Genomic DNA, 25,876 nt, shown 5'->3' with positions numbered 1-25,876 from the left:
ATATAATACACTTCCTAATTCCTTCCCAGTTGATATAAATGGGCATGTCTCATTCTTTGCTACACAGGGTCCCCTTTAGTAAAATCTAAAAAGTTACAGGTAAACGGGATAAGATAACCTCTAAAGTTCTTTCCAACACAGAACTTTATGCTTTGAGATGAGAAGCTCCCTAAAGGCAAGGACTCAATTTCCTAATTCCTCATTAGGTACCTACCTCCCATGGCTCCTGGCTTGTTTCTGGGTCCAGAGAATACATCCCAGTTAAGCTTGTTAAATGCATCAAAGAAGTGAGTCTCACCATTTTAATGATTTTGGGGGGAGAATCCCCTTTCCTAACTTTCTGTTGTTGTTACAAGCATTTTGAGGCTGGTATTAATGCATAGTTGTAAAACAGGTTTTTAAAAACCTACAAGAATTAAAAAAGAATGAGTCCTTCAAACAGGAAAACGTTGATAGGGATTGAGCTGTACCCAGGCCGCTGACTCACTGCTCATTCTGCAATCACAGCTCAAAAGCTGGCACAGGTCGTTTAACGGCTCCATAAATGTTCACATGAATCTAACTCCTTAACACGTTTAAACCACACAGGCAGGATGCAGGTCAATGCGCCTAGAAGTATCCTGTTCTAATACGGTCCCTGCGAGTAAAATCTACACCTCCGGGAGGCACGCTCAGCATGAATCAAGCTGATACACTGCACATTTTCAGTTTTGGTCCTAGCCCCTTAACCCCTTACCCCCCACCAAAATCTCTACAAATAGCCTTGATGATATGGACAGGAGCAACTCCACCCAAAATAAAACATGCTACCAGTTGTAGCGTGGCCAACATATCAATCATTCTGCGAACCACTCTATAGCAAATTTTTTTCATTTTCCAGACAAGTTTGTATTATTATCCAAGTTTTTCTGGTGAAGAAACCAAGGATCAGACACACTGAACAATCAGCTGCACGCACAGCTAGGACTGGAGCTGGTCCTCGGTTCCGGCCCGGGTTTGAAGCACAGGCTTGTTCTCTCCTTTGCTGCTGCCTCCTTCCCCGACCCCCCTCAAGCCAGTTCCGTGGCACGGCACCTGCCGTATGTATACCTGCTGGGCTCTCCTTTGTTGGGGGCACCTCTGCTCATGCTGGGCCCTGCACTAGGAGTCTGCCTGACTACAGCTCCTCCCTCTGCATGCTTTTGCTTCTGCTAGCCTGGTGATTCCGGTGATCTGGTCTGCACCACTCCCTCATTCAACAAGTTTATTAAGCATCCGTTCTGTCTCAGGCCCTGTGCTGGGTTCTGGGAAGACAAAGACAAGTGAGACCCAATTATTTTCCTTAGGGAGCTTATTTAATGCTCCCAGCCCTTTCAGAGATTCTTATATAATAAGGCAGCAGTTACAGAGGCTGGCACCCTCTCTATCCCAGAATGCTCTCCGAAGGAAGGGCTAAAACACAGCCCTCGGTTGCCAAATGCAGAATGGAAAAGGCCATGGGGAGGAAGAGAGACAGACAGCCCAAGAAGAGGAAGGTTGCTGAATGGGGACATGACCAGGGAATGACACATGCTGGCATCACTGTCCCTGCTCTGAGTGACATGTTGGGTTATGGTCTTATACGCCAAGTACTGCATCCACAGCTAAATAACCATTCATTGATCACACCCCACACTGCTGTTCAGTTCAGAGCACTGCCGGCCATGCATAAAAACGGCCTGGTTCTTATGTACTTTTATGTCCTACACTGTTCCCGGAATCTGAACTCCTCTGCTGCTCCATAGAGAGCCTGGCTGATAGAACCTCAAGAATTCTTTGTAAATCAAGCCCTCCAGCAAAAAGAAAATGCGGAGAGACTGGGTGTGGTGCGTTTCTTTCAGGCTTGTTGCTTGCTTTATTTTCCTTGGCTGCATCACCTATTACTATTAGCTACACGGGAATGCTAGGCTCCTTACAGCCTAGAATATGCACACACTTCACCTGTGGTTTCTACCCCAATGTTATCATCATGACGATTAAACGGCATTTGCTTATAGCTATGCAGTTGGGAGAAAAACAGAACAGGACCCAGTCACCTCTTACTCTTGTAATTACAGCTTTAACTTGGCTGATGAATGAAGAAAGGTACACACGGGAGAGAAAGAATGCAAGGCCTGGGAATGAAGAGAAAAGAGACACAGGAAGGGTTTGGTTATTAGCAAAAGCAAGGCCATACTATGGCATGAAGCAATACATTATTTAATGGGATGAAATGGGCAGCCTGGCCCATTTTCAAAGTAGACATGCCAGCAAGAGCATCTCTCCGCCAGGGTGGAGGACCTCGGTGGCTCCTGACAGTGACACACTCGCTGGGAGGGAAATGCTGTGACCTCCTCTGACCACAGGGGATAAGCTGTGTAACCTTCTTCAGGATTTGATACAACAGTCCCGTATTTTCTTATCACTAGCAGGCACTGAGGATGCCTTGAAACACATCACTAGAAAGTAAAAGCTCTCATCAGCTCCATCCCTCCAGCAAGAGTTTATATACAGAACTAACAATCATAGTTCATAATTACGCTCAAGTCACTCTCCTCACCAGATGGCAAGCAAACACCTTCTGGTCTCTGGCACACTGACTTGTGATGCGGGTCAGACAGATCAGATGCAATATTAAGAGAAGGAGCCCTTGAGATAAATTTATCAATACAGACTTCCCATGACCTTTCTTACCAACTTCTAGTTAGTTCTGGGGTGCTATTGAGCCACTTCAGGAACCCAAGTATTTCCTAAGTGTAAAGGATTTTTCGCTAGATGTTGAGGTCTACAGATAAACACCTTTTAACATCAGCTGATTTTAAATCCACAGACTGCTATTTCTCAGACATTTCCTCACAATGTCACATTGAATGATTCCAGTCAGAGGCAGAATCTCAAAATCAGAGAGGAATATGCAAGATGATAAGGTAGCCATGCGGACAGCTCACCCGCAGGAGGTGAAGGACTGTGAGCTATTGTTGAGAAGCAGGCGAAGTAAGAAAGGAAGAAAGGAGAATGGGCTTAGGTGGCGTTAACCGCGCTGTTCCCTATTCCTCTTTGAAGTCAGAGAGATGGATGAGGTCGTGGGAGGCTGTGGTTGCGGCTGGGCCCTGAGTCCAGAGAAGCACATGAATGAAATTCATCATAAGGAAACCCACAGGTTCTTTGCCTGGGGCCCAAGGACAGGCTCGTGGGAATTATTTTGCTTAAGAATTCTGACATTTTGCTTAAGAATTGTGTATATGAGATCATGTGCCTTTTTATAGGGACAGTCTTTATAACTTTTACAAGATTCCAAAACTTAAGAAGTCCTGCATGAGAAAACCAACCAGATGGAAATGGCATTGTCCCGAGACATTATTTAATATTCAGAGTTGTCTCTGAAAGACAGCAAAAGACTTCATCGTCAGTTTTTCCTACGTCCTCCTAAAGTAAAATATAAATCCCTGTTTTTGTCTGGACTAGACACTATTATCACAGATACTTAAAAGCGTATTTTCCCTTGCTTGCTTCTTATGAGTAAATTCAAATATATAGTAGAAGGTGTATCTCTGAGAGAGATTAAATCTCAAAACTCATGGCCTCTCAGAATGACTCCAAGTTTTAGCATGAAGCTCTGAATTTCAATTGTTTTTTAAAAAATCAGCCCTATAAAACCTAAAGAACACACCTGAGTTTCATTTATGGTGATCCTCATGCTAGATTGGACCAGAGAACTACTTTGCAATGGGGAAAAGCCAGGAAAATAGTTTCCAAGAATCTCACTTCAAATTTCAATAATAAAGACTATGGTAAAGATCACATTAAGCCAAATAATATATTAAGAATGAATATTTTAACTTTTGGAGGCTTACTGTTTAAATAACATAGAGGATAGCATATTCACAGTATTCAAGAGGATGAGCTTTAGACAACAGGGGAGGCACATCAAAGCTGGGTTCAGAGAGGACAGAAAATTCCCCTGGCCATTTGTAACTGGGTGCATGTCATAGGTTGCATAACAGCTCTTCTTTGAATATAAATGTCTTCAATAGTGGGAACACTATGTTGAATCTACAAATCCTCCTTTGCCCAGGGAAGATTCCATCCAATAAATGATCACATTATGAACTTTACTTTTTTTGGCCTAAACACATCACACTCTACACCCTGGAGGCAAAAGGAAAAAGGGCCATCAGATTTCGGATGGGAACAATGAATTTCAGTTTTGAGTAAAAACAGGTAGAATTTCAATTATGGAAATGCACTGGAAAAGAGTTAGAGCATCCAAATGCTCTGTCAGGGTTTGCAAATGTTGTTTAAAAAAGGTAACTTAAAATTCAGGTTTCATTTTTTACAGACTACCTCTGACTACTAGACAGGTCTTTTTATTGCTGAAAAGTTAGTGGAAGAAAAAAAATTCCAAAGAAACTGAGAAAGAGAAGATCTTCACCATTACAACAGGAACAAAATATATCTTCTATACTTCTTTTTACTAAAACAAAATGTTACCGGCAAGTTAGCAGCTTTGAATCAATATGCGAAACTTGGTAATTATTCCTACATGAAGTTTTCAACCTAAAATGCATGTATAAGCCAAAATTTCACTAAAAATAAAGAAAAATGACATAAAACGAGTTTTTATGCACAGCCAAGGAACATTATACATTAAACTACCATTTAAATTCATTGCCCATCTCTATTTTTCCATTGCTAACATATGCTGGTCTTTGAATGGTGCATTAAAAGATTTTACAGTTATTCTTTGGGTGTGGGGGGGGTGTCTTTCTCAGAACCTGGGTCTGCTGCTGAAATACTGATGAATTTAAGATCTCCTTCATTACCTTCCATTGAGTAATATATATCATAACTTAGGAATACATGAAGACATGCTCAGATAAAAGCACCACAAGAAGTAGAAAAGAAATAAAAAATAAAATGGGAAAAGTTTCAAAAGTAAAATGGACCCATGATACCTTAACTACAGTTGTGCTATGTTCTGAATTTAGCATTTCACTCTTCTTCAGAATACAGTTTTCAAATTACAGTACTCAGATTTCTAACTTTTGTATTTAAGTCACCCCTCTGCGGTGATGAATTTAAGTTCTATAAGGCACGTAAACCTTGAATTATTACCATATCTCTACTTGGTTGTTGATGAGCATAGGGTACTCTGACATCGTAAGTATGGGTTCAATTTCCACACAGATTGACTTTGCATCTTACTGTCAATGTAAAATCCACACATTCCTCCAGAAGCAACTTGGAGACTCTGCTTTGGAGTCAGACAGATGTGGGCTGGAATTCCAGCTCAACCATTATTAGCCTTGCAAACCTGGTATTCAAGCATCCTAAGCCTCAGTTTCCTTGTTTGTAAAATGCAGATAAAACCTGTCTCACAGCCACTTCCCTGGGGTAGGTATTGACTGCAGCATGAATGTGATATCTGTAAAGAAGTCAGAGCACTGTCAGTCATGGAGCAGCGCCCAATATATTTGGTAGGAACTAAGCACCTACTTGCTTGCAGACTGAGGTCAGAGCAGGGCATAGGGTACACACAATGCGCAGTGATGGCGGCATGTCTCTAGGCAAAGGCTCTTACTAGTCTCTATCTGGCTTTACACACTTTAACTAATGATCGACGGTAGCCTAGGATCCTGGGAAACTCCATCATACACCAAACCTTCCCACAGCCACATTATTTTTTGGGGGGGGGACTTTCGTTTTAACCATCCACCCATCCCCTTACAAGAGTAGCTGTGCGGCACAGGAACCAGAACACTGTCACCCTGACTCATGGGGCAACTAGCCTATCTCCCTTGAAAAATGCAGTTCATTTACTTTGTTTCTTACCTTTTCAATTTTTTCATCCAGCATTCTGAAGAATTCTTGTTGGCTTTCAGAGATGTGCATGCTGCAAAGCAAAGAGTAGTTAAGTGTATATTTCAATGTTTTCTAAAACCTAGTTCCCTCAAATAAAAAAATGCTGAGTCCTTAAACTTTGGGGCAGACAGTTATTTTCCTGCAGACTTCTCCACTGGAATACTCTGAAGTCACATTAAGGATAAATGTCATTACAGTAATCACACAAACATGTTTCATAATAGTCTATCAGTTCCTATGATTTAAGGAACACAATTTCCTTTCAATGTACACATCATTTATAGCAATGTGACCAGGATCACATTTATGAGACACATTTATGATTTTAAGAAAAAAGGAATAGGGGCACAGCACATGACATATTCATTTCTGTGTGCAACTGTAAAAAGAAAATATATCCTAGTTATTACACTGAAATGTGTTATTTTGCAGAAGTTGTCAGCATCAGCTGACTGCATAGGCGTGGGTGAATAAGCTGAGAACATGACATGCCCCTGAACACGGGGACAGCAAATGCACCTCTCTGGAACTAAAATTCCACTGGGAGGTGGAGTAAGTAGGGGCCCACATCTGAGCGGCACCTGTCCTGTTTGCTTGTCTCATACTATTTAACAGCATACTTGGTGAACTGGACATGGGTGTGGGGACAAAACATAGATGGCAAGGAGAGCAGAGAAGAGTCACTGACGTGAAGGGCTCAGGGTGGAAAGGGCCTCCGTGGGGACACGGTCTTAATGACAATGATTCCTGCCGAGCAAATAGTTGTGGGTTCCCAGGGAGGTTCAGGAGGCCAGGGTAAGGGACACATGGCACAGTGCTTCTTTTTATTGAAAGCAGGTAATGTTCACTGGTTGCAGCAACTGGAGCTCTGGAACAACTTCCGCCCTTCACGTCTAGGCACGGTGCGCAGCCCGCCTGACATGCCCCTCAGTAGCATGCCTCACCATGTAGGGGCCACAGAGAGTGCACCAGTGACCCACAACCCTCTGGCCTCCTGGGACAGATGATGGAGCTCAAAGGGGGTGTTCCTGACTGCAAAGCCAACACTTAACATCTGGGAGCTCAATGACAGTAGCTCTGACGTAAAAGGAAAACACTGAAAACATCTGACACCCGCAATCAACTTCCACAGTCACGAAGTAAGCACCTTCACGGATGTTGCATAATTACTGCCGCCCTTTATAAGATTAAAATGAGGTAAATGTCCTGTTTCAGAAGGAGGCCCTAGCTCACTGCAGGTTGGAAAGGTGGGGCTGAACCTGGGAGGATGAGAATATACTGAACAGTCTCCACCCTCTCTCTCTCTGGCAGGGCAGAAGAGCCATTTTGCATAGATGAGTTCTCCCAAATTCCTCATGGTTTTACTTCTTTGAGAGCCAAGACATTTTTTAGTTGAGCCACCTTGGACGAATATCTTCTAAACTATATATTTTTTAACAGAAGATCTATAACAAACATTACTTTACTTTCACTTAACGACTGGTGGCCACTCGGGTGATCTTAAACTGCAAAGCCCTCCTATAATACTGAGATATCCCCTGGCCCCTGCCTCTATGATGGGTAGAGCAGGCTCTGGTTTAGCAAAATGGCCATAAACTCTTTGTCTGCTTTTGAGCTTTTTCTCGCATCTCTCCTTGTCTGAGAGGGTATCAGTCCTTTTTCTGATTTCTTCCCAGTTGCTTTTTCTACTCCGCACTTGGAAACAGCACAGCCAAGTCTGTTGGAGTTGTGGCTGAAGTAAGCATGATTGGCTCCCAGGGAGAGCCCGGGGGATTTCTCCTGAATGGGTAACGTGAATATTCCGGCACCCATGGTGCTGCTCAGACACGTTTTGGGCATCCTTCCAGTTGGTGGCCAAGCTCTGCATAGATGAGGTTGCTGGGTAGCTCAGGGTCTCAGATAGGAAAGGCATGGATATAAATAACTATATACTGCATGGACCTATGTATTAGTTTTCCTAAGAAATTCCAAGAAACCTCATAAAAATGCCATTTTTAGGATTTGGTGTTCATGGTGGAAACTTTTGGGTTAGAGTTTTTATTAGCATATATTGCCCTGCATGTAACAGGAGGGCAATAAATATTTAATTGACCAAGTGGCCTCTATCTAAATGTTTGTGATTCCTGACCCCTCACAGAGGCAGTACAGATGGTCTCCAATTCTTCATCTATAAAACCAGCAGGTCCTTTCTGGCACTAACATTCTATGGTTGTTACTAACTTCCATTATCTCCTTTACTAAAATACCACAACCTGAAAACAGGATGTGTGATTAGTACTCGTACATATGCATAACAGATGGACAAGAGGGGAAGAAGTAACAATGACCCTGCAAATGTATCTGTCATCCCTCTGATCAAGGATGCAGAGCGTGGGGGGTCCCCATCCGGGAGCTTGAGACCAGAGGTGACGGCGAGGGCTTAAGGTGCACGTACGTTAAAGCAGGCACAAAAACGTCAGTGGTTTCAGTTGTGTGCAGGTTAACTACCTACTTCCTAACCACTAAAAAAAGGAAAATGTCCCCTGTTTAAAGCAAAATGAACAAAAGTCACCCAACCCAGAATTAATTAGACAAGACAGTATATTTTCACCCTCCCTGGAATCCTGAACCAAGTATTAGCCTTACCCTGTCTGGGGTAGGGGGTACAATGGTCAGGAAGTAAATGACCATTTTCATACGTGCCTTTTGAGAAACAATTCTAACTAAATGCAGGCATCAGGCCTTCCTCGTGGGCATCGCTACCATCGTGCTCCGCTGACAGAGAAATGCTGCGGCCTGCTTTCTGTGTCTAAGAGTGTCAGAACATCCCTGCCGGCCTCCACCTCACTTCAAGACTCAACCCCCAGACTGAGTCACTACCTGCCAGCTTGAAATACAGTATGTGGCCTGTGCTAGACAGAGAAGACTGAATGGAAGGGTGATCTATTGATTATCAAGTCCTGATGCTCCAAATGAGTTTTCAGATGCACTCCACTGTGCCCGTTAAAAGTGGCAGGTGCCGCCAGGTGGAGCAGACACCTGCATGAGGTCCTTGTTACCTGCGCATTGACTTCGGTTTGCGTAACCTCAGAGCCCAAGGCTGACTCAGCTGATCTCCACGTGTTCATTTCAGAGAGAAGCCAAACCCTTAACCCTCTTCAACAGGGGCAGAGACAGAATTTTTGCTCTGATGGAATAAATGACCCTGTTATCAACTGACTCCCGCCTGGATAAACATGGGTGCCCTCTCCTCCTGTGGGAACTCTATCAGCGCAGTGGCATTAATACTAATTTTTACCTTCAAAAGTACAAAGCACACTGAGAACCAGTCTGTAGGTAACAACTCCATTTTTAAATCCTTTCTGACACACAATCTGATGACTGTGAGTGGGGAGGGAGAGAGGAGGAGGAGAAACACACAGGCTTTTCCATCATTCCTCCAGATACCAGAAAGGGATTATTGAATTGTTGATAATTTAGTTGGTAAAGTAGGAATACTTGGTGCTAAGATTAATTAGATCTAAAAATATTTTATGAAAGCCTGTATGTTGCTACTTGACTGAACTAATACAACTTAACAATTTTAGTAACTCCTATTTCTGTCTAGTAAAGAAAACTCAGCCTTGGAGAGCCCAGTGCCAGCCTGGAGCATTTATGGGGCCCCCAGTTGGTGCTGGTGAAGCTCTTCTAAGTTAAGCCTGAGCCATCAAAGGCTCTTCTTTCTGTGACCTCTCAGCTTCATGAGACTTAGGATGGCAACACTATGAAATCTTTCTTATTGACAAATAATCAAATGAACAAAAGCCTGGGCAAAATGAACTTTAGAGATGAAAGATACATGGCTTTCATTTTTAGTGATTAAAAAATTTTTTCCAAATAATAAAAACCTAAGCCACAAAAACATGAAAAGGCAAGGTCCTAATACCGTAGTATTTCACCTGCAAAAATGAATTTAATTACTCAGTGGGTTCCTGGAAAATCTAAGCCTGTATGCAGTTACTTCTTCATGATCATCATTATTGTTTTTCAACTGGATCTCAGTGTGGGTAAATCCTAACCTTCACATTGAGACACAGCCATGCATGAATCACTTTTATTCAGTTATTTGTTTTTTAAATAGTATAATAAGCATCCACAAAAACCGAAAGTGAGGACCACAACAGCTAAGAGCTAGCTTACCTCCCCCCAAGTGTGTTTCTCCAGCACAAGGGAACCACCATGCCCTCATTTTCTTCATATAGAGACACTACATCCCTTTCCGTACTTAAAAAGCAATTGATTTATTTTAGTTGTTTTTCACCCTATAAAAAGTGCACCATGCTTTCTGTAATCTTCCAGGACATTCTTTCTTTCTAGCATTGTATTGCTAGTGTCCATCCAATCTTTAAGTGCTGTGTGAATATAGTGCAGTTCATTTAACCAATTTCCGTAACAGGACATTTGGGTTGCTTGTAATTGTTAAGGCATTCTTACCAAGCAGCAGACCCTGTGATTAGCACTGGGCATACATTATTTCATTGAATCCCCAGCCCTATACAGCAGGATTTTTTTACCTCCATTTTTCTCTGAGAAAACTCTGAGAAGCCCAGAGACATTAGGTTACTTGCGTGACATCAAGTCAGTAAGAATGTACTCTATGTGTTGTAGCAAAAGGAGTTGTGAGTTCTCTCCCTTTACCACTAATAAATCTGGATTTATTATGGGTAATAAATCTGGTATAGGATCGTCCTTTCACCCACAGGGAAAAATACCTATTATCTTATTTTATACAACTGCAATAATAAATATAGTTTCCTTGATCCTACATTTCAGCAAGTAGGAAAAGTAAAGCTCTTTTCTTGCCCTCCAGAAAGATTTTAGTTGAATTCCAGGAATTCAATGTTCTGACTCACAGTTTAAAACACACACACACACACACACACACACACATATGCAACACGAGCATGTTGCTGTGTGGAAAACATAATTTAAATGTAAACACATGAGCCAGTTAAATCAACTTCTTTAAATGCTTCGGCACATGCCAGTCTACAAAGCATGCTATTTCAGTGTCCAAGTTAAATAACTATTTGCTCTAAAAGAGAAAAGAAGTTCTTAATATGATCTTTTTTTAGAACTCAGGGAGAGGAAAGCACTTAAAAATAGCATATATCAAATGACCTGGATCAAAGGATGACTTGGTTGTGTCATCAGGTACCTTATACCCAAAGGCAGGTAAACTTAGTGTAGATAAACGTGATGACCAGTAAAGTGGACTAGGGAGGCTGTGATTATAGGATCACATTGACCCAAGGGCACAAAGATTGGTTGTGCTCTTACACTGACACTGACAATGCAAAGGAGAAGTGGATTTTTTAAATGTCCAGTTTTCTTTGAAAGTCAAACAAGTACATCCCTGAGCTCATTCACCACCCCACGAAGAGCCCTAGTGGCTGTATGGCGGTGGCCATGCGGCAGCAAGTCTACACTGAGCCAGGTTAAGGGGATCATGAGCTAGGTTACTTTTGCCTCAATTTCCTGAGAAGAACCAGAAATCATACAGCGTCTTCTGCGAATGATTTTAATTTATGGGGCTACTATTACATACATGTTATAATCAAATTTATTGGGAGGTGGGGATGATTTTATCAAATTTACTAGCATGATCAGCATGCTTAGGGAATTTGTTTGTGTTTAGGTGACAAGATGAGATCTGTAGCCTCTGGGATCACAGCCCCTCTGAAGAAAGGGGCTGCAGCTTCAAGTCACATACAGTGCATTTTATCACCAAAGATTCCATTCTAGAACATTCTAGATAAATATTCATTATTATCTTACTTTTTAATTGTGAAATATATAACACACAGAGAAGAAAATATATAATGTTATTTGTATATTCTACAATAATAATAGTTAAAGGAACACTCAGGTAATCACCACTCAGATTAAGAAATAGAACCTGTAGTTCCATTATGTTTCATCTAGTCGGCAAAAACCACATTCTGCATTTAATGCTTTTCAGTTACTTTATTGTTTTACCACACACATATACATAGCATATTGCTTAGTTCTGACTGTTTTTGAACTTTATATGAATGAAACTATATGAAACTACTTTCCTGCCCCAACCTTACATTCAAGACATTATTCCATCTTGATATGCACAGCTACACGTCATCCATTTTCACTGACATGTAGTATATTCCCACCATAAGAATATACCACATTTTTGTTACCTGTTATATTTTTGATGGACATTTGGGTTTTCCCTTCAGGAGCTTTAAGAACTCACATAAACAGTGCTGCTATGGACATTTCAAAATGTGTCTGTAGCCACACATGTCCAAGAGTTTCTCTCGGATATATATCTGAGAGCTGCTGTGGGATAAGGTATGCCTAGGCCCAAGTTTATTAGATAAATGCAAATTGTTTTCCAAAGTAATTGTACCAGTTTATATTCCCTCCAGCAGGAGTTACGTGTGCCTGTTATTCCATATCCTGGTCAATGTTTTGTACTTTCTAAATTTTTGCTAATCTTGAGGTATGACTTTTTTCTCCCATATACACTAGCTCTTGATCTTTCCTCAAATGGTTGTTGATGTCCTTAGTCTGTTTTTCTATGAACTCTCTTTTACTTGTTGATTGATAGAATTACTTTCTATATTCTGGAACCCCAACTATTGTCCATTATGTGCATTGTCAATATATTTCACTATTTTGTGGCCATTTACTCTCCTATGATGTGTTTTGATGAACAGATGTTCTTAATTTTAATGCAGTCATATTAATTAATCATTTGCATCTTTTGTGACAAAATTCTTCCCTACCCTACAGTTATAAAGACATTCCCCTCTATTTTCTTCTAACAGATCTGAAATGTCAGCTCTGTCTTATATTATGGGTCTGTTATGCTCTCTATTCTGTTCCATTAGACCAAGCCACACTGTCTCAGTTATTGAAGCTTTATAATAAGCCTTGATCATCTGGCAGGCCAAATAGAGCTCCCTCTGAAAATATTTTTAGCTTTAGAAACAATATAAGGAAAATAGGAACTAGAACTTACTTTGCTCTGGGTTGATGAACTAATCCTGGAATCTCTTTATTAGTTTTAAGTCTCACATTTGAACTGGCACTTTTTTCCTGAAACACATAAACACACACATATAGAAGACAAGATGAGAATCAGCAATTAGACTATAGCATGAATTTTCATTACAAGAGATGTAGATTTGTTTGGGACCCTGCACAAGTGGCCCTTTCACGAGGACAGAAGTACTTGCAAAAATGTTCCACAGTACAGGTAGACCTGCCAAACCGTTTCACAGTGCATATCGCTGCGAAAAGAAGAGTAAGTTTCACAACAGCTGTGACTTTTTTTTAGAAAGGTAAGTACAATTAATACTTGATGTTTATTTTAGGTGTTTTCAGGATTTATTGGAAATAGGAAAAGAGTCAAAGAACAGAAGATTCTAGGGCAAAAAAGAGCAACAGCAGGACAACCATAGCCATTGTTTCCTTGCCCAGGTGAGCTGACTTCCGTGCATTTTATTTGTAAAAGATAATGGCAATTTCCAAGACATGAAGTTTGCAAAAGGTCTCAGCAGTGGCAGGGACAAAAATATGACCAAAAAAACTAAGAGTTTCCACCCACAACAAATAGTGGGATTGAATTCAATTGAATTAACAAAATTCAATATTGGGCTGCATTCAAAAAGAACTTAGTCCTTTGGACTGATTGCATGTCATTTCAACCACATAGAAAAGAAACACTCTCAAATTGTAAAATATACATCTATCAGTAGACACACTATCTCAGTAAAACTACTGCTCTGAAATTTTACATGATTCTTAAAAAATATTCAAAGTGCATTATAATGCACTCTCAAAACATATCCCCGAAAGGAAATGCTATTATACTCTATTTAACAGGTGACTATAAGCAGTTAACCCTTGAACAACATGGGTTCAAACGGTGTGGGTCCATTAATATGTAGATTTTTTCAAATATAATGGAAATTTTTTGGAGATTTGCAACAAACTTACAAAAACTTCTTTTTTCTAGCTTACTGTATTGTAAGAATACAACACATAATACATACAACATACAAAATAGGTGTTAATCGACTTTTTGTTTTCAGTAAGTCTTCCAGTCAACATCAGGCTATTAGTAGTTAAGTTCTGGGGAGTCAAAAGTTATACAGGGACTTCCAATCGAGCAGGGTGTCAGCATCCCTAATCCCTTCATTGTTCAATGGTCAACTGGACACTCAGGGAACCTGACAGCAAGAATGAAGGCTCCTGCAGGCCCACCCACCATCTCAGCACATGCATGCAGGATGGCACATAAAACAGACTCCCAAAATGAACTCTTTCAAGAGTTCCTACTTCTCCTAGGACAACAGAAGCCATTTAAGTCAGTGAAACTCCAATGACTTTGCTGTAGTTGTTTTTTTTTTACCATCAAACAAAATTATCTGTATTAACATTAGTACTTCAAAATATAGGGTGATTTTGTTTGTGATTTCTGGGAAACAAAACAATCATTACAATTCTTTTGCAGTCTATCTCAACTTCTTTATCTCATGTTAAACTTCAGAATATTTTCAAGAACATTTACAACGTATAAATTATATACTGCTTCCTCCACTGATGTTGTCAGGGAACAATAGGTGAGCTACCTTCATTTTTACAAAGCAGATGGGAGAAATTAGAAACCTCTAGTGCACTAACACAGGAGGGCAGGGACCATGTCCTCCCTTTACCACTGGGGCCAAAGCGCCTGCCCAGGAGCTTGGTGCTGTATAAAAGGTGCTCATCAAACATCAGCAGCATGAGAGAACGATGTCAACAAGTGATGAGCTGCTTTTGAACAGTCGGAGATAAAAAGAGCCCATATAACAGAGAGAAAAATAGCTCAAAATAGCAGGACTGAAGACCTGGGTTCCCAAAGCAGAAACGATTTTCCCTACACTGTCTGTCCTCTTAGATTAAGCATCGCAAAATGGACGTATCTGATGTGACAGGACCTTATTCCATTTTCTCTATTCCCATAATTTCCCAAACTCTTTGAGCTAAAATGATAGGCAATAATTTTAAACATTGCTGAGGCAGGAAAGCAGCTTCTAAGACTACAGGGGACATACAATTGTATGCTGTTTACATACATACAATTGTGTCATATGTACAATTGTACTTATTAAACTGTACCCTTCATAATTATATTGCTTCACCAAATCTGCCTTTAAACACGTTGTGTTGTTGCTAAGAAAAGAAGGAACCCCCGGAACAACAGAGATTCGATGGATGGGCAGGGCAGCCTTGCCCCTGGGGGGGAAGAGTCATCGGTGAGTGATCTCACTCCGGAAGCGAGTGCACCTAAAGGGAGGCGGCTGCAGCTTTCCCGGTCACAATTCCACACACACACACACACACACACACACACTTTATGTATATACAATTTTTATTTTTATATATACTATATATATATATATAATTACATAGCAATCTATTATGTATTGATAATGTATTTGGTTTTACAAATTACCAGTCCCCAAGATCAATAATAACAACTCACTGAGCACAACCTCAGACACTATTCTAAGTGGTTTACATATAGTAACTCATTTTAATGTTCACAAATATTTACATACATAACTTATTTTTATGCCCACGATACCTCTCTGATGGTCCCAGTATTATCCCCATTTTATAGATGAGGAAGTTGTGGCATTGGGAGGCGAAGCACGTATGTGACCTCATGTAAGTGATAAGTGATAGTTTGGGGATTTGACCCCAAGCAGAGTGGCCCCAGAGTCCATGCCACTGGCCTCTAGGCCAGCAGTTCTTATGCTTAGTGTAACAAATCACATTTGTTAAAAATCACCAGCAATCTCATCAGAAAAATCTTGACAGAAGTTGTCAAGCACCATGGTGGTATAAAGTTTTCCAAAATTCTGGTTTTGGTTCAAAGTTTGGTTCAAACACTGTCAACAAACACTGCCAATTGTTTTTTCTGAAGTGATGGGTTCTCTTCATTCATTTTGAAGAAAACGTCTGCCAGATCCTCATGTCTGCATATCCTCAATTTGTCTGTCAGTCATTTTTTGCCAACATTAAAGACAGTGTTCCATAAAAACAACTGGTACTTCAGTTTGTGACTCAGTCAATGGCAGAAGGGCTTTTCCTTGAGATAAAGACACTTGATATTTATTGTCTTTGCTGCCATTCCAGTGGGCGTCTCATTGTGGGCTTTATTTAATTTAAAAATGGGACTACTTGGAGTTGTTCTTCTAATTCTTTGCATCCCTAAGGACATCAGCACCTTGGCACATGGAATCATTTTGTACTTGTGTCAAGAAGTTATACTGGCTATGAACATCATTTAATTTCTACTCTGGGTTTATTTGTTGGGGAAGGGGAGCTTGAAAGAGATCTGCTTTAAAAACGAAAAGCAGCAAACAAAAACCAAACCAAGAAGGGATGAAGGAAGGACAAGGTTGATGAGGGCCTCAGTGCGGCAGAACCAACAGAGAGTGCGGAGCGCCATGCCATGTCTGGGGTGCTCCAGGAATAGAGACAGATAATTACATTGGAGGCAATGCAAGAGGTAACTAAGATATTGTTTCCCTTGGAAAAAACAAACAAATAATTTTAATGGTACCTTACATTTGTAAACTCAGTAATATATAATAAGCTGTAATAAACTGGGACTAAGTGGAAACAAGATGAAGACATTGAAAGTGTCCATAGCAGGTAGTTTGTAAAGCCGAGTTTTTCATGATCCATCCATACTTGTATCAGAATCATTTGGGATGCTTGTTAGAATACAGATCCCTGGGCCCCACTCAAGATGTCCTGAGTGTGAGCCTCTGGGATTGAGGCCCAGGAGCCTGCATTTTAAACAGGAGTCCTGGATGACTCAACTCTAAAAACGTTTGAGAAGGTCTATTTCAGAGAAAAGATACTCCCTGTTTAGGGTTCCCCCAGTTGCAGTGTTCAAACTGAGCCCCGGGGTTCTGCAGAGCTGCCTCGGGGCTCAATGAGAGGCCAAGCAGAGCGGCAACCCCTTCAACTGTTCTACACCTGGGGGCTCCTTCAGTTGAAAAAAAGCATCCATTTCTCAAAAAATGTTTGCAAACTAATGTCAGAAAGTGAGAGGCTTATTTAAATGGCAAATCAAACAACTTTCTCCTTTGCTTGGAATAATTTTAATTCTTTAACAACAGAACATGCTTGTCAGTGTCTAGAGTGAACTTACCACTCTCTTAGTTTCTCTGAGGCTGGAGACAGTCAAACCAGCTGTGTTTACGCTGCTGCTCCCCAGGCCCTGGGTGGCATCTCTCAACTGGAGAGTCGGAATACCAAGAGAAACTAACAGCTTCTTCAAAGATTCCCTCAAACATCAGCTCCTTAGTTTCGATGGAAGCAACACAGTGTGGTCAGGAAGCTGCCTAAACGCTCCCCACTGCCCCTACTGGTGAGGGATGGAACTCCCTTTCTCGTATCACTTAGCCTTTGTTCTCCCACTGAGTCCGAGAGAATGCAGGCAGCTGCAGTCCTGTGAGGCTTGCTGAGCTGATGCTGGGTTAGAAATGTGAGGAGGAAGGTCATTTTCTTTTTCAGGGCCCAGCAGTAGGAAGTTCTGTCTCATAAAGAAACCCCAGGGACCAGATGGATGCAGGAAGCTGGAGGCCTAGAGAAAAGCAATGGGAGAAATAGCTCCTAGGGCTGCCAATGAGGGACCATGCAGAGAACAGAAGCAAAGGCACTAAATGGGATCTCAAAGGGTCCCCCCTACACACAAACTGTGTGTACGTGTGTGTACATTTGAACCACTGCATTTCAGAAAGTACACGAAAACTAGAAAAGGTAAATTACCTTAATCAACTAGAATTAGGAGATTTTGGGGGGTACACACATACACATGTGTCTAAAATAGGAACATATTCAGCTATAGAGGAAATGAGTAATCATTTCAGTTTTGAGGGAGAAACCCAAATGATGCACTCTTGAAGAAAACAACCTCATTTGATGTTTTATTAATGATTCCTCAAGGGGTATTAACATGAGATTGGGACACTGCCCCCTTCAAATACAAAGGAATGTTAGCTGAGCCACATTCACTCCACCAGGATTTCTAGATGTTCACGTATGTCAATCGCAAGCTACCAGTAGCAAAGGTTGTAACTGCTGACTTGGTCCACAGCATCATTATAACATGCGAAGTCAACACTTCCATTGTCATTACTGTCCAAGGAGAGTACTACAATTGTCAGTATTTTGTTGGAATTATTTAGTGGTGATGAAGTTGGTATAGGAAGTCTCAGCTTCATGGAAGTTCTTTTTCTATAAATTAAAATACAGCCATGTAACTCATTCTATATCAAGCAAATGTTAAGTGGGGCAATTCAGTTTTAAAGTACCTAGTATTTTTCACACAGTTACTTCTCAACATAGAGTTGTAATAAATTGCTTAGAACAGATTTAACTGAATACCAACAAATCTAGAACAAAGTCACTATGTCAGCAGTTAAAAGAACCAAGCTATAATGTTGTTATAAATTACACTGCAAATCATAAGGATGTTCTCAATAAGATGATGTATCTCCAAGTTTTTCAGAGGAGTATTACATACACACCCAGATAATTAACTAATTTTGAAGAACCATATTACGTTTTTGCTTAAGATGCTTATATCAATTAGGATAGGACAGGTTATGCTGCAGTAAAAAACAACCCCAGTATCAGTAGTTTAATAAAATACAAGTTTATGTCCTGCACATGCTACATGTCTGGTACAGGCTGGCAGGAGGATTTTGCTCACTCTAATCACTCAGGCACTCAGAATGTTGGAAGCTGCACGTCCATGTGTGCTCTCACACCCCCCATGGCAGGGGAGGGAAGACCAGAGTTCAGCAAAGGTTAAGTGCTCGTATTTACTTGGCTAAAGCATGTCAGAGGACCACACCTAAATTCAAGAGAGTGAAGAAAGTACAATCCTACTACCTGGTTGGGCGAGACAGAACTGGTATATTTATGAATAGCTCTAATGACTACCATAATGCTAATTTTTTAAAAACGTATGTTTTCTTGATAACAAAAATACCTAACCTAGTGATCTTTCTTTCTGAACAGTCTGATGTGTGATTGCATCAAGTATCTTATTTGTATTAAATTATGTGATTCACAGGAACATGGAAAAAACTTAATTATTGAAAGATTAAATTGGGTTAAAATGCCATTTAAAGTTTAGACTTCAAAACAAAGTTGAAACTACATGGTCAGCTGACTGTAGTGGGAAAGCATTAGTAAATTATGCTAAATGCCACCTGGACACAGTAAGGTGGAAGAAAGGCAACATCTGTGGTTACACCCCAGAAGCCTGCATTTCCACCTCCACCCACACCCACACCCGTCCACATACCCATTGTTTTTTCCATTTCTCACTTTTCCCCTCCAACCACCAAATAAGGAAAGTGAATCATATCTACTGTTATCTACAACAAGATCAAAGATTTTAGGAATTCCACTATCAATGGATTATGTTCCCTAAAATATGGCATTTAAGAGTGTTCTGGCACAAAATAAACACCCTTTATGCTAGATTTTTCTGGTGAGTAAAAATAGAAAAATCAAAGTATATTTGATCAAAGTAATGAAATATTAGAACAAAGAAATGTGCCATACATCATATATGTTTAATATTTTAACAAATCGAAAGCCACCGTTTGTGCAGAACTGCTCAACTTTTCCTGGGATGAACCAAAATCTTGACAGATTTTCCTCACTAAGTTGAGACACTGCAAATGTCAAAGCTAAAAACAAAAAGTTAAATGATCCAGTTTTTCTTACAGGCATGACTTTTTTTCCCTCACACTCATTGTGCTTTGTAAACCAGCCGAAAATCAGACTCCAGCCTTCCTGAACTAGCTGGACACACCCACAATTCTCTTTAATTTCAATGAATTAGTGCCCAGAAAATCTGTTGCATTCATTTCCTAATGCTGCTGTAGGAAATTAACACAAATTCGGAGGCCTAAAACAACACAAAGTTATTGTCTTACACTTCTGGAGGTCAGAAATCTAAAAACAGTTTGCAGGGTGACCTCCTTCTGGAGGCTCTAGTCAATAATCTGTTTCTTCACCTTTTCCAGCTTCTAAATGCCACCTACACTTGGTTCATGGTCCCTTCCTCTATATTCAAAGTTAGAACAGTTATCTTCTCTCCTCTCTGACTTCTGCTTCTATCCTTAAATCTTCTATTTCTACTTCTGACTCTCCTGCCTTCCTCATCTAAGGATCCTTGGGCCTACTCAAATAAATTAACATAATCTCTCCATGTCAAGATCCTTAATGTAATCGTACCTGCAGAATCCCTTTCTCCATGTCAGGTAACATATCTACAAGTTCTGTGGATTAGAATGTGGACATCTTTGGGGGGAGGGTATTATTCAGTCTACCACAATGTTCCTCATGGCCCCCACAGATTGATAACCAATCCACATCTCCATCCCAAAGCCCCCCAAAGTCTCAACCTATTATAGCAGCAACTCAAGTCTCAAGTCTCATCTAAATCTTATCAGTCTGAAAGTGCCATATCATCTAAATTAGATAAGGATGAGGCTCTGGGGGGAACAAAAAAGTTCTCCATCTGTGAACCTGTGGAACTAAAAAACAAGTTATCTGCTCACAAAATGCAATGGTGGGCAGGCATAAAATAATAGTTACAGTCATTCCCACTGAAAAGGGAGAAAAATGGAAGGAAAAAAAGGGGTCATGGGTCCCAAGCAATTCCAAAATCCAACTAGGAAAATTCCATTTGGTCTCAAGGCCTGGGAACAATCTTCTGTGGATCTGTCTTTTGGGCCTGAAGCTCTATCCTTGCAGTCATTCTTCCTTTTTCTTGAAGTGTAACATATGTTTGCAGCTGAGCTGTATTATCAGCTTGTTTCCTGTTCATAGAATTTTGGGAGTGTGACATGTTTCTTTCCTTTCACCCTCTCTCTGTCCCCTTCAGTTCAAAGTGGCAGTATTTCACTGGTATAACATCCTTAAGAACTCTGTGGGACTCCTGTGTATGTCATGGGGAATTACTTCATTACACAGCAGGCTTCTCCACAGATAATGCCTGGGAAATCCCATCTCTATTCCTGGCTCCTGCTGAGATGGCTGAGGTAATTCATGCCTTAATGACATGCCTGTCTATTGAAAGAGCCATCTCTGTGATTTAATACTCAGAACTTAAATCACAGTTTTTTGCAATCTGGATAGGTGAGAAGTACCCAAATCAGTCTTGGTTCCTTTTGATGAGCAATTCTCTCAAGTAAACTCTTTCCTCTCACATTTATTATAAGCAGTAAGAAGAAACTAGGCTATGACTTCAACACTCTGCTTAGAAATCTTCTCAGCTAAATATTCAAGTTCATTGTTTATAAGTTCTGCTTCTCACATCGCTGTAGGACACAATTCAACTAAGCTTTTTGCCACTATATAATAAGGGTCACCTTTCCTCCAGTTTCAAATAACATGTTTCTCATTTCCTTCTGAACCCTCACCAGTGGTGCCTTTCATGACCATATCTTCTGCTATCTTCTCTTTCTAACTCTGATCCTTCTGCATTGCTTAAAAGCACCCTTGTCATTGTACTGCGTCCAGTGGATAATCCAAGATAAACTCCCCAGGCCAAGATCTTTAATGTAATTACATCTGCCAAGTCCTACGTAATGTAACATAGTCACAGGTTTTGGGGAATTAGGATGTGGACATCTTGTGGGTCAGGAGCAGTCATTATTCTTAATATCATATCTGCAAAACCCAGTCCCCTCAGGTCAAAAGAGCATCAAAACCAGATCCATGGATCACAGTGAAAAGTCATACAGGGACAGAAACATGGATTAAAAGTACTAGTGGAAAACTATAATGACCTATTCTTCACTAAATCATTGTTTAATGGTACTTATGTGTTAGAATGAGCTAGGGAATCACAGATATGATCCTCACCCACTGAGAACAAAGAAAACGGCCAGATGTTTGAAAATGATAGACGTTTGTGTTGTGAAAGCACCTGCAATGACACTTAACTCAGAGGAGGAGGCAGGAAAGCTTCTTGGAGAGGGAACCAGACAGGGATGAGTCTTATGAGGAAGGGTGTATGCCCGGGCAGGGGAAGAAGAGAACATGGTATGGCTGAGAACCAGACAGAGCCTGGGAGAGCCGGAGAGAGCATGGGGTGCCAGGAGAGTATAGGAGAGATGAGGTGGCCGGCGGGGCGGGCAGGAGCTGGGCCACAGAGGGCTTGGGCACTTGGATTTTCCTTTGAAAGAAGGGGAACCACTAAAGGAGTTTATAAAGCTTCTGGAAAAATGTCAGACTTGTGTGTCAGAAATGGAAGCAGGGAGCCAGTCAGGAAGCTGTGCCAGTAAATCAGAAGAGATCCTATGAAAAGCTAAGAAACAAGGGCCACAGCACAGGAGACAGCAAGAGCATGGGCTCTGGGGTACACTGCCTCTCTGCGGCCTACTTGTGTGGCTTTGGCAGATCACGTCGTCCATGCTTCAGTCCGCTTCACAGTGAAATGGCGAGAGAAGCAGCACCTAGTCACTGAGGTGCCTGTTGTCCAGGAAGCGCCCAGTGAATGCTAAGACAGTTTGATGCCTTAAGAATAGAGGTGAGGGAATGGACTTGAGAGCTGTCGCAAAAAATACTCAGGGCCCACTACGTGCTAGGAACCTTGCTTTTCTTTGCGGGAAACAAGGAAAGGACAAATGAGGTCCCTGCCCTTGTGGCGCAACTGCAAATGTCAGGAAAAAAATCCAAACGCTAAATGACAGCATGTACATAAATAAACACAAATAAATACATATCATATAATCAATAGTATAAACATATAAGAATATGTCATTTACATATATACTTACATAAGTATAGGCATGGATAAGATGTGAGGTCAACTGAATGTATAGGGGCAAGTATTGTAATTATTTTTGAGACAATATCCTTTACTTAATCATGTGGAGCCCAACCAATATTCACGTAGAAGCAAGGAAGTGAGAGCCAGGTCCAGCCACTGTTCACCAAACAACGATTTAGTGAAGAATGGGTTGTTACGGTTTTCCACTAGTACTTTTAATCCATGTTTCTTTCCCTGTATGACTTTTCACTGTGATCCATGGATCTGGTTCTGATGCTCATTTGGCCTGAGGGACTGGGTTTTGCAGATGTGATATTATGAATAATGACCGCTCCTGCCCCCCAAGATGTCCACATCCTAATCCCCCGGAACCTGTGACTAGGTTACCTTACATGGGACTTTGCAGATGTAATTAGCATTAAAGATCTTGATCTGGAGAGCTTATTCTGATGATCTGGGTGAGCCCCGTATAATGCGCTGGTGGGATGGCCAAAAAGCATGGTGGATGAACACCTGTCTAAAGGCCTGGAATTTATTGGTTTACCTCTTACGAGTGGATTTGATCTCAGGTCCAATTGGATCTAGGTGGTCAGCAACGTCGTTTTACTCCCTGGCTCTCATTTTTGCTTGTTAACTTGGTTTAATTTTTTCATGACACTGTGGCAACACCAACTTTGTGACCCAAAGGGTAAGAGGGGCTTTTGTTTCATCAGGATCAGAGATGCAATAGTGAACATGTTTTTATTCTTCTGTCTATGAACTCTGTGTGCAAAATGTTTTTTTTCTATTACTTTCTATTAATTATAAAACATGTAAATTCTCTGTTAAATATATCATCATCTTTTAAAAGTGTGTTTAAAAAAATCTCTGCTTTTACCTGTAAGAGTTTCAAATTTTTGTGCTGGTAGGAAAGAAGTGATTTCTTCTTTCATTTATTCTTTCTTCCATCACTTCTATGATTAGTCCTGGCAAATTCTAAATTTAGCTCCCTACTTATACACTCTTTTCCATAGTCTTCTGCAACCTCGCCCATCAGAAGTCAGAGTAAATGAGGGGAAGTTAATGGTTTAATAGTGCCCCCAGGCTTTCCAGCTAGTACAAGCATCAATTCCGTCATAGTATGACTATTTTACAATGTGGAGTCAGTCACTAGGTTTCTGTACAACATCTTGACAGTCAATAATCACATCTGGCGTTGTTCCATTATTGATGTACTTTTAGCCCAAGGCCAGGAAAAGACTGGTTCGTTGTAGCTAGCATTGGGGTTGAAAAAGCTCTTTAAAATTGAAATACGGTATATAGGCAATAAAGAGTAAGCACCATTCTTTTTTTTTTTTTTCTCCTTTTGGAGAAATGTGTTGCTAGAAATACCTTCATTCTAAACTTTGCAAACAGAACTGATCCTGAAATGCAATAAAAGGGTGTGTTTGACCATGACTATTTTAATTGCTTATCTTCTCAGTCTTTTAGAAGCTTTCTAGGAAAGCTCCCAATACTGATCTTTCCCCACATTTGTGCCCAAATGTGCTGTACATTCCCTTATGACTCTGAGCTAAGCACTGACTGTTGACATGGGACAATCATGGGACTGGGCGCCCTTGGGCAGCGTGACACCAAACTGGGGAGAAAAGTTATGGGCCAATGATCTGTGTCCCCTGCCACTGTCAATCTCTCATCTCCCTGAGGTCCTTTTATGAGGAAGCTTGCCAATTAGGGGCTTAGGGATGGGACAGCAGGCCTTCGTTTGCAAGCCCACCTCGTGGAAAATGGTGTCTGAATGCCTGACCTCACGTTTGCCGTTCTTCTGTCCCTAAATCCTCCTGGGCAAGGGCATCTCAGGAGCCACTCTACTTGTTCCCTTGTTCTTTGCTCTCAACTTAAGTGAAAATATTTTCCTAGATGAGTAAAAGGGGAAAAAAAGGCAGAACTGTCAATGAGAGAAACTATGCGGAAGTACATGCGTAAGAGCTTTCATGAACCACACAGGCCTCACCAAAGGCGACCCTCACTGCCCCAGAGAGCTGACCCTCACACGTGCGTCTTGGCAAGCTGGCACATATAATCCCCTGGGGATGTGGTGAAAGCCTTCAGCGACTCCTTAAAATATAGAGTTTATGAATTCAGCTACATATATATTTAAAATCACATATTGTGTAAAAAGTCATATTGGTTTAGAAATATTGCTTTTTCCACACTTACATCTCATGAACCAAAACTTTTCGGGTGCATCTGACACCAGTGTTTTCTCAGTCAGAGCCACTAACATTCTGAGTCTTCTCCTATTTCCAAGGCATAACATCTTCACTTATGATTTGTTGAAATGAAATGCAGTTTGAATTTTTGCATGTTACTGTCTTGGAAATTTAATTCCAAGCCATAAACACCCATTTGGTAATGGTGATTTCCACTCTGCTCGCCACTTACTGCATCATTCTTTCAGAGTGACTGTCAAAAGGCTGTTTATGGTAACATAGTGACATGATGACTACATTAGAAGTATTTTTTTTTCTCACTTAGAAATAAAACTGATTCTGTCAGAACATCTCTGTGAGAACAGTATTTTAGGCTAATATGTTTCCCCTAAACTTTGCATTTAAAATGATGAGAGCCCTGTACCATGTTACTCAAATACAAGGAGGCATCCACTTTTCTGAAGGTCAGTTTTTTTTTTCAACCCTGCTTGCATTCTGGCATACACCATAACATAGTGGAAACTCTTACCACAAGGAGATGATTTAAAGGTTATCTTTTACCAAAATCCAAGGTTTTCTGATAAAACTTAATAGAAACATTAGAGACTTAAATGAAATCTCACACAGGAGAGTGCTACATCTATTGTCCAATACTCATTGAATAGAAAACATGCTGAGGACATCATACCAAAAGTAAACAATGTGCACAGATGCTGATATATTTGCGGACTCGTACGTTTCTCTCTCCCTCTCCCTCCACCGTCCTTCTCAAAGTATTACTGTTATCGAAGGTAAACTCCCAGAATACAGATATAATTATGCTTAACCTGTTTCTTACATGAGGCCATATGTCTGTACTTAATTGATGATCCTGTGATGGTCTGACAATGGAGAAACATAGCTTTTGATTCTTTATCAGTATGGTCTCTTATATTTGCAGAAATAGTAACAACAATAA

General features: G+C 40.7%; 1 protein-coding gene across 1 annotated transcript in view; it reads right to left on the bottom strand.

Moving 5' to 3' along the window:
- Positions 1–25,876, bottom strand: part of C9H1orf21 (chromosome 9 C1orf21 homolog) — a 218,308-nt gene that overhangs the window by 20,640 nt on the left and 171,792 nt on the right. Inside the window, exons 4-5 of the mRNA XM_036912564.2 lie at positions 12,881–12,957; positions 5,830–5,890 (exon numbers count right to left, since the gene is read on the bottom strand). Of these exons, the coding sequence (XP_036768459.2) occupies positions 5,830–5,890; positions 12,881–12,957 (138 nt within the window). The remainder of the gene's footprint in view (positions 1–5,829; positions 5,891–12,880; positions 12,958–25,876) is intronic.

The sequence above is a fragment of the Manis pentadactyla genome, chromosome 9 (genome assembly GCF_030020395.1).
Source record: "Manis pentadactyla isolate mManPen7 chromosome 9, mManPen7.hap1, whole genome shotgun sequence".
Taxonomy (NCBI): Eukaryota; Metazoa; Chordata; class Mammalia; order Pholidota; family Manidae; genus Manis; species Manis pentadactyla.
The sequence above is the reverse complement of the archived record's forward strand: the minus strand, read 5'-3'. Positions and strand labels throughout refer to the sequence as shown.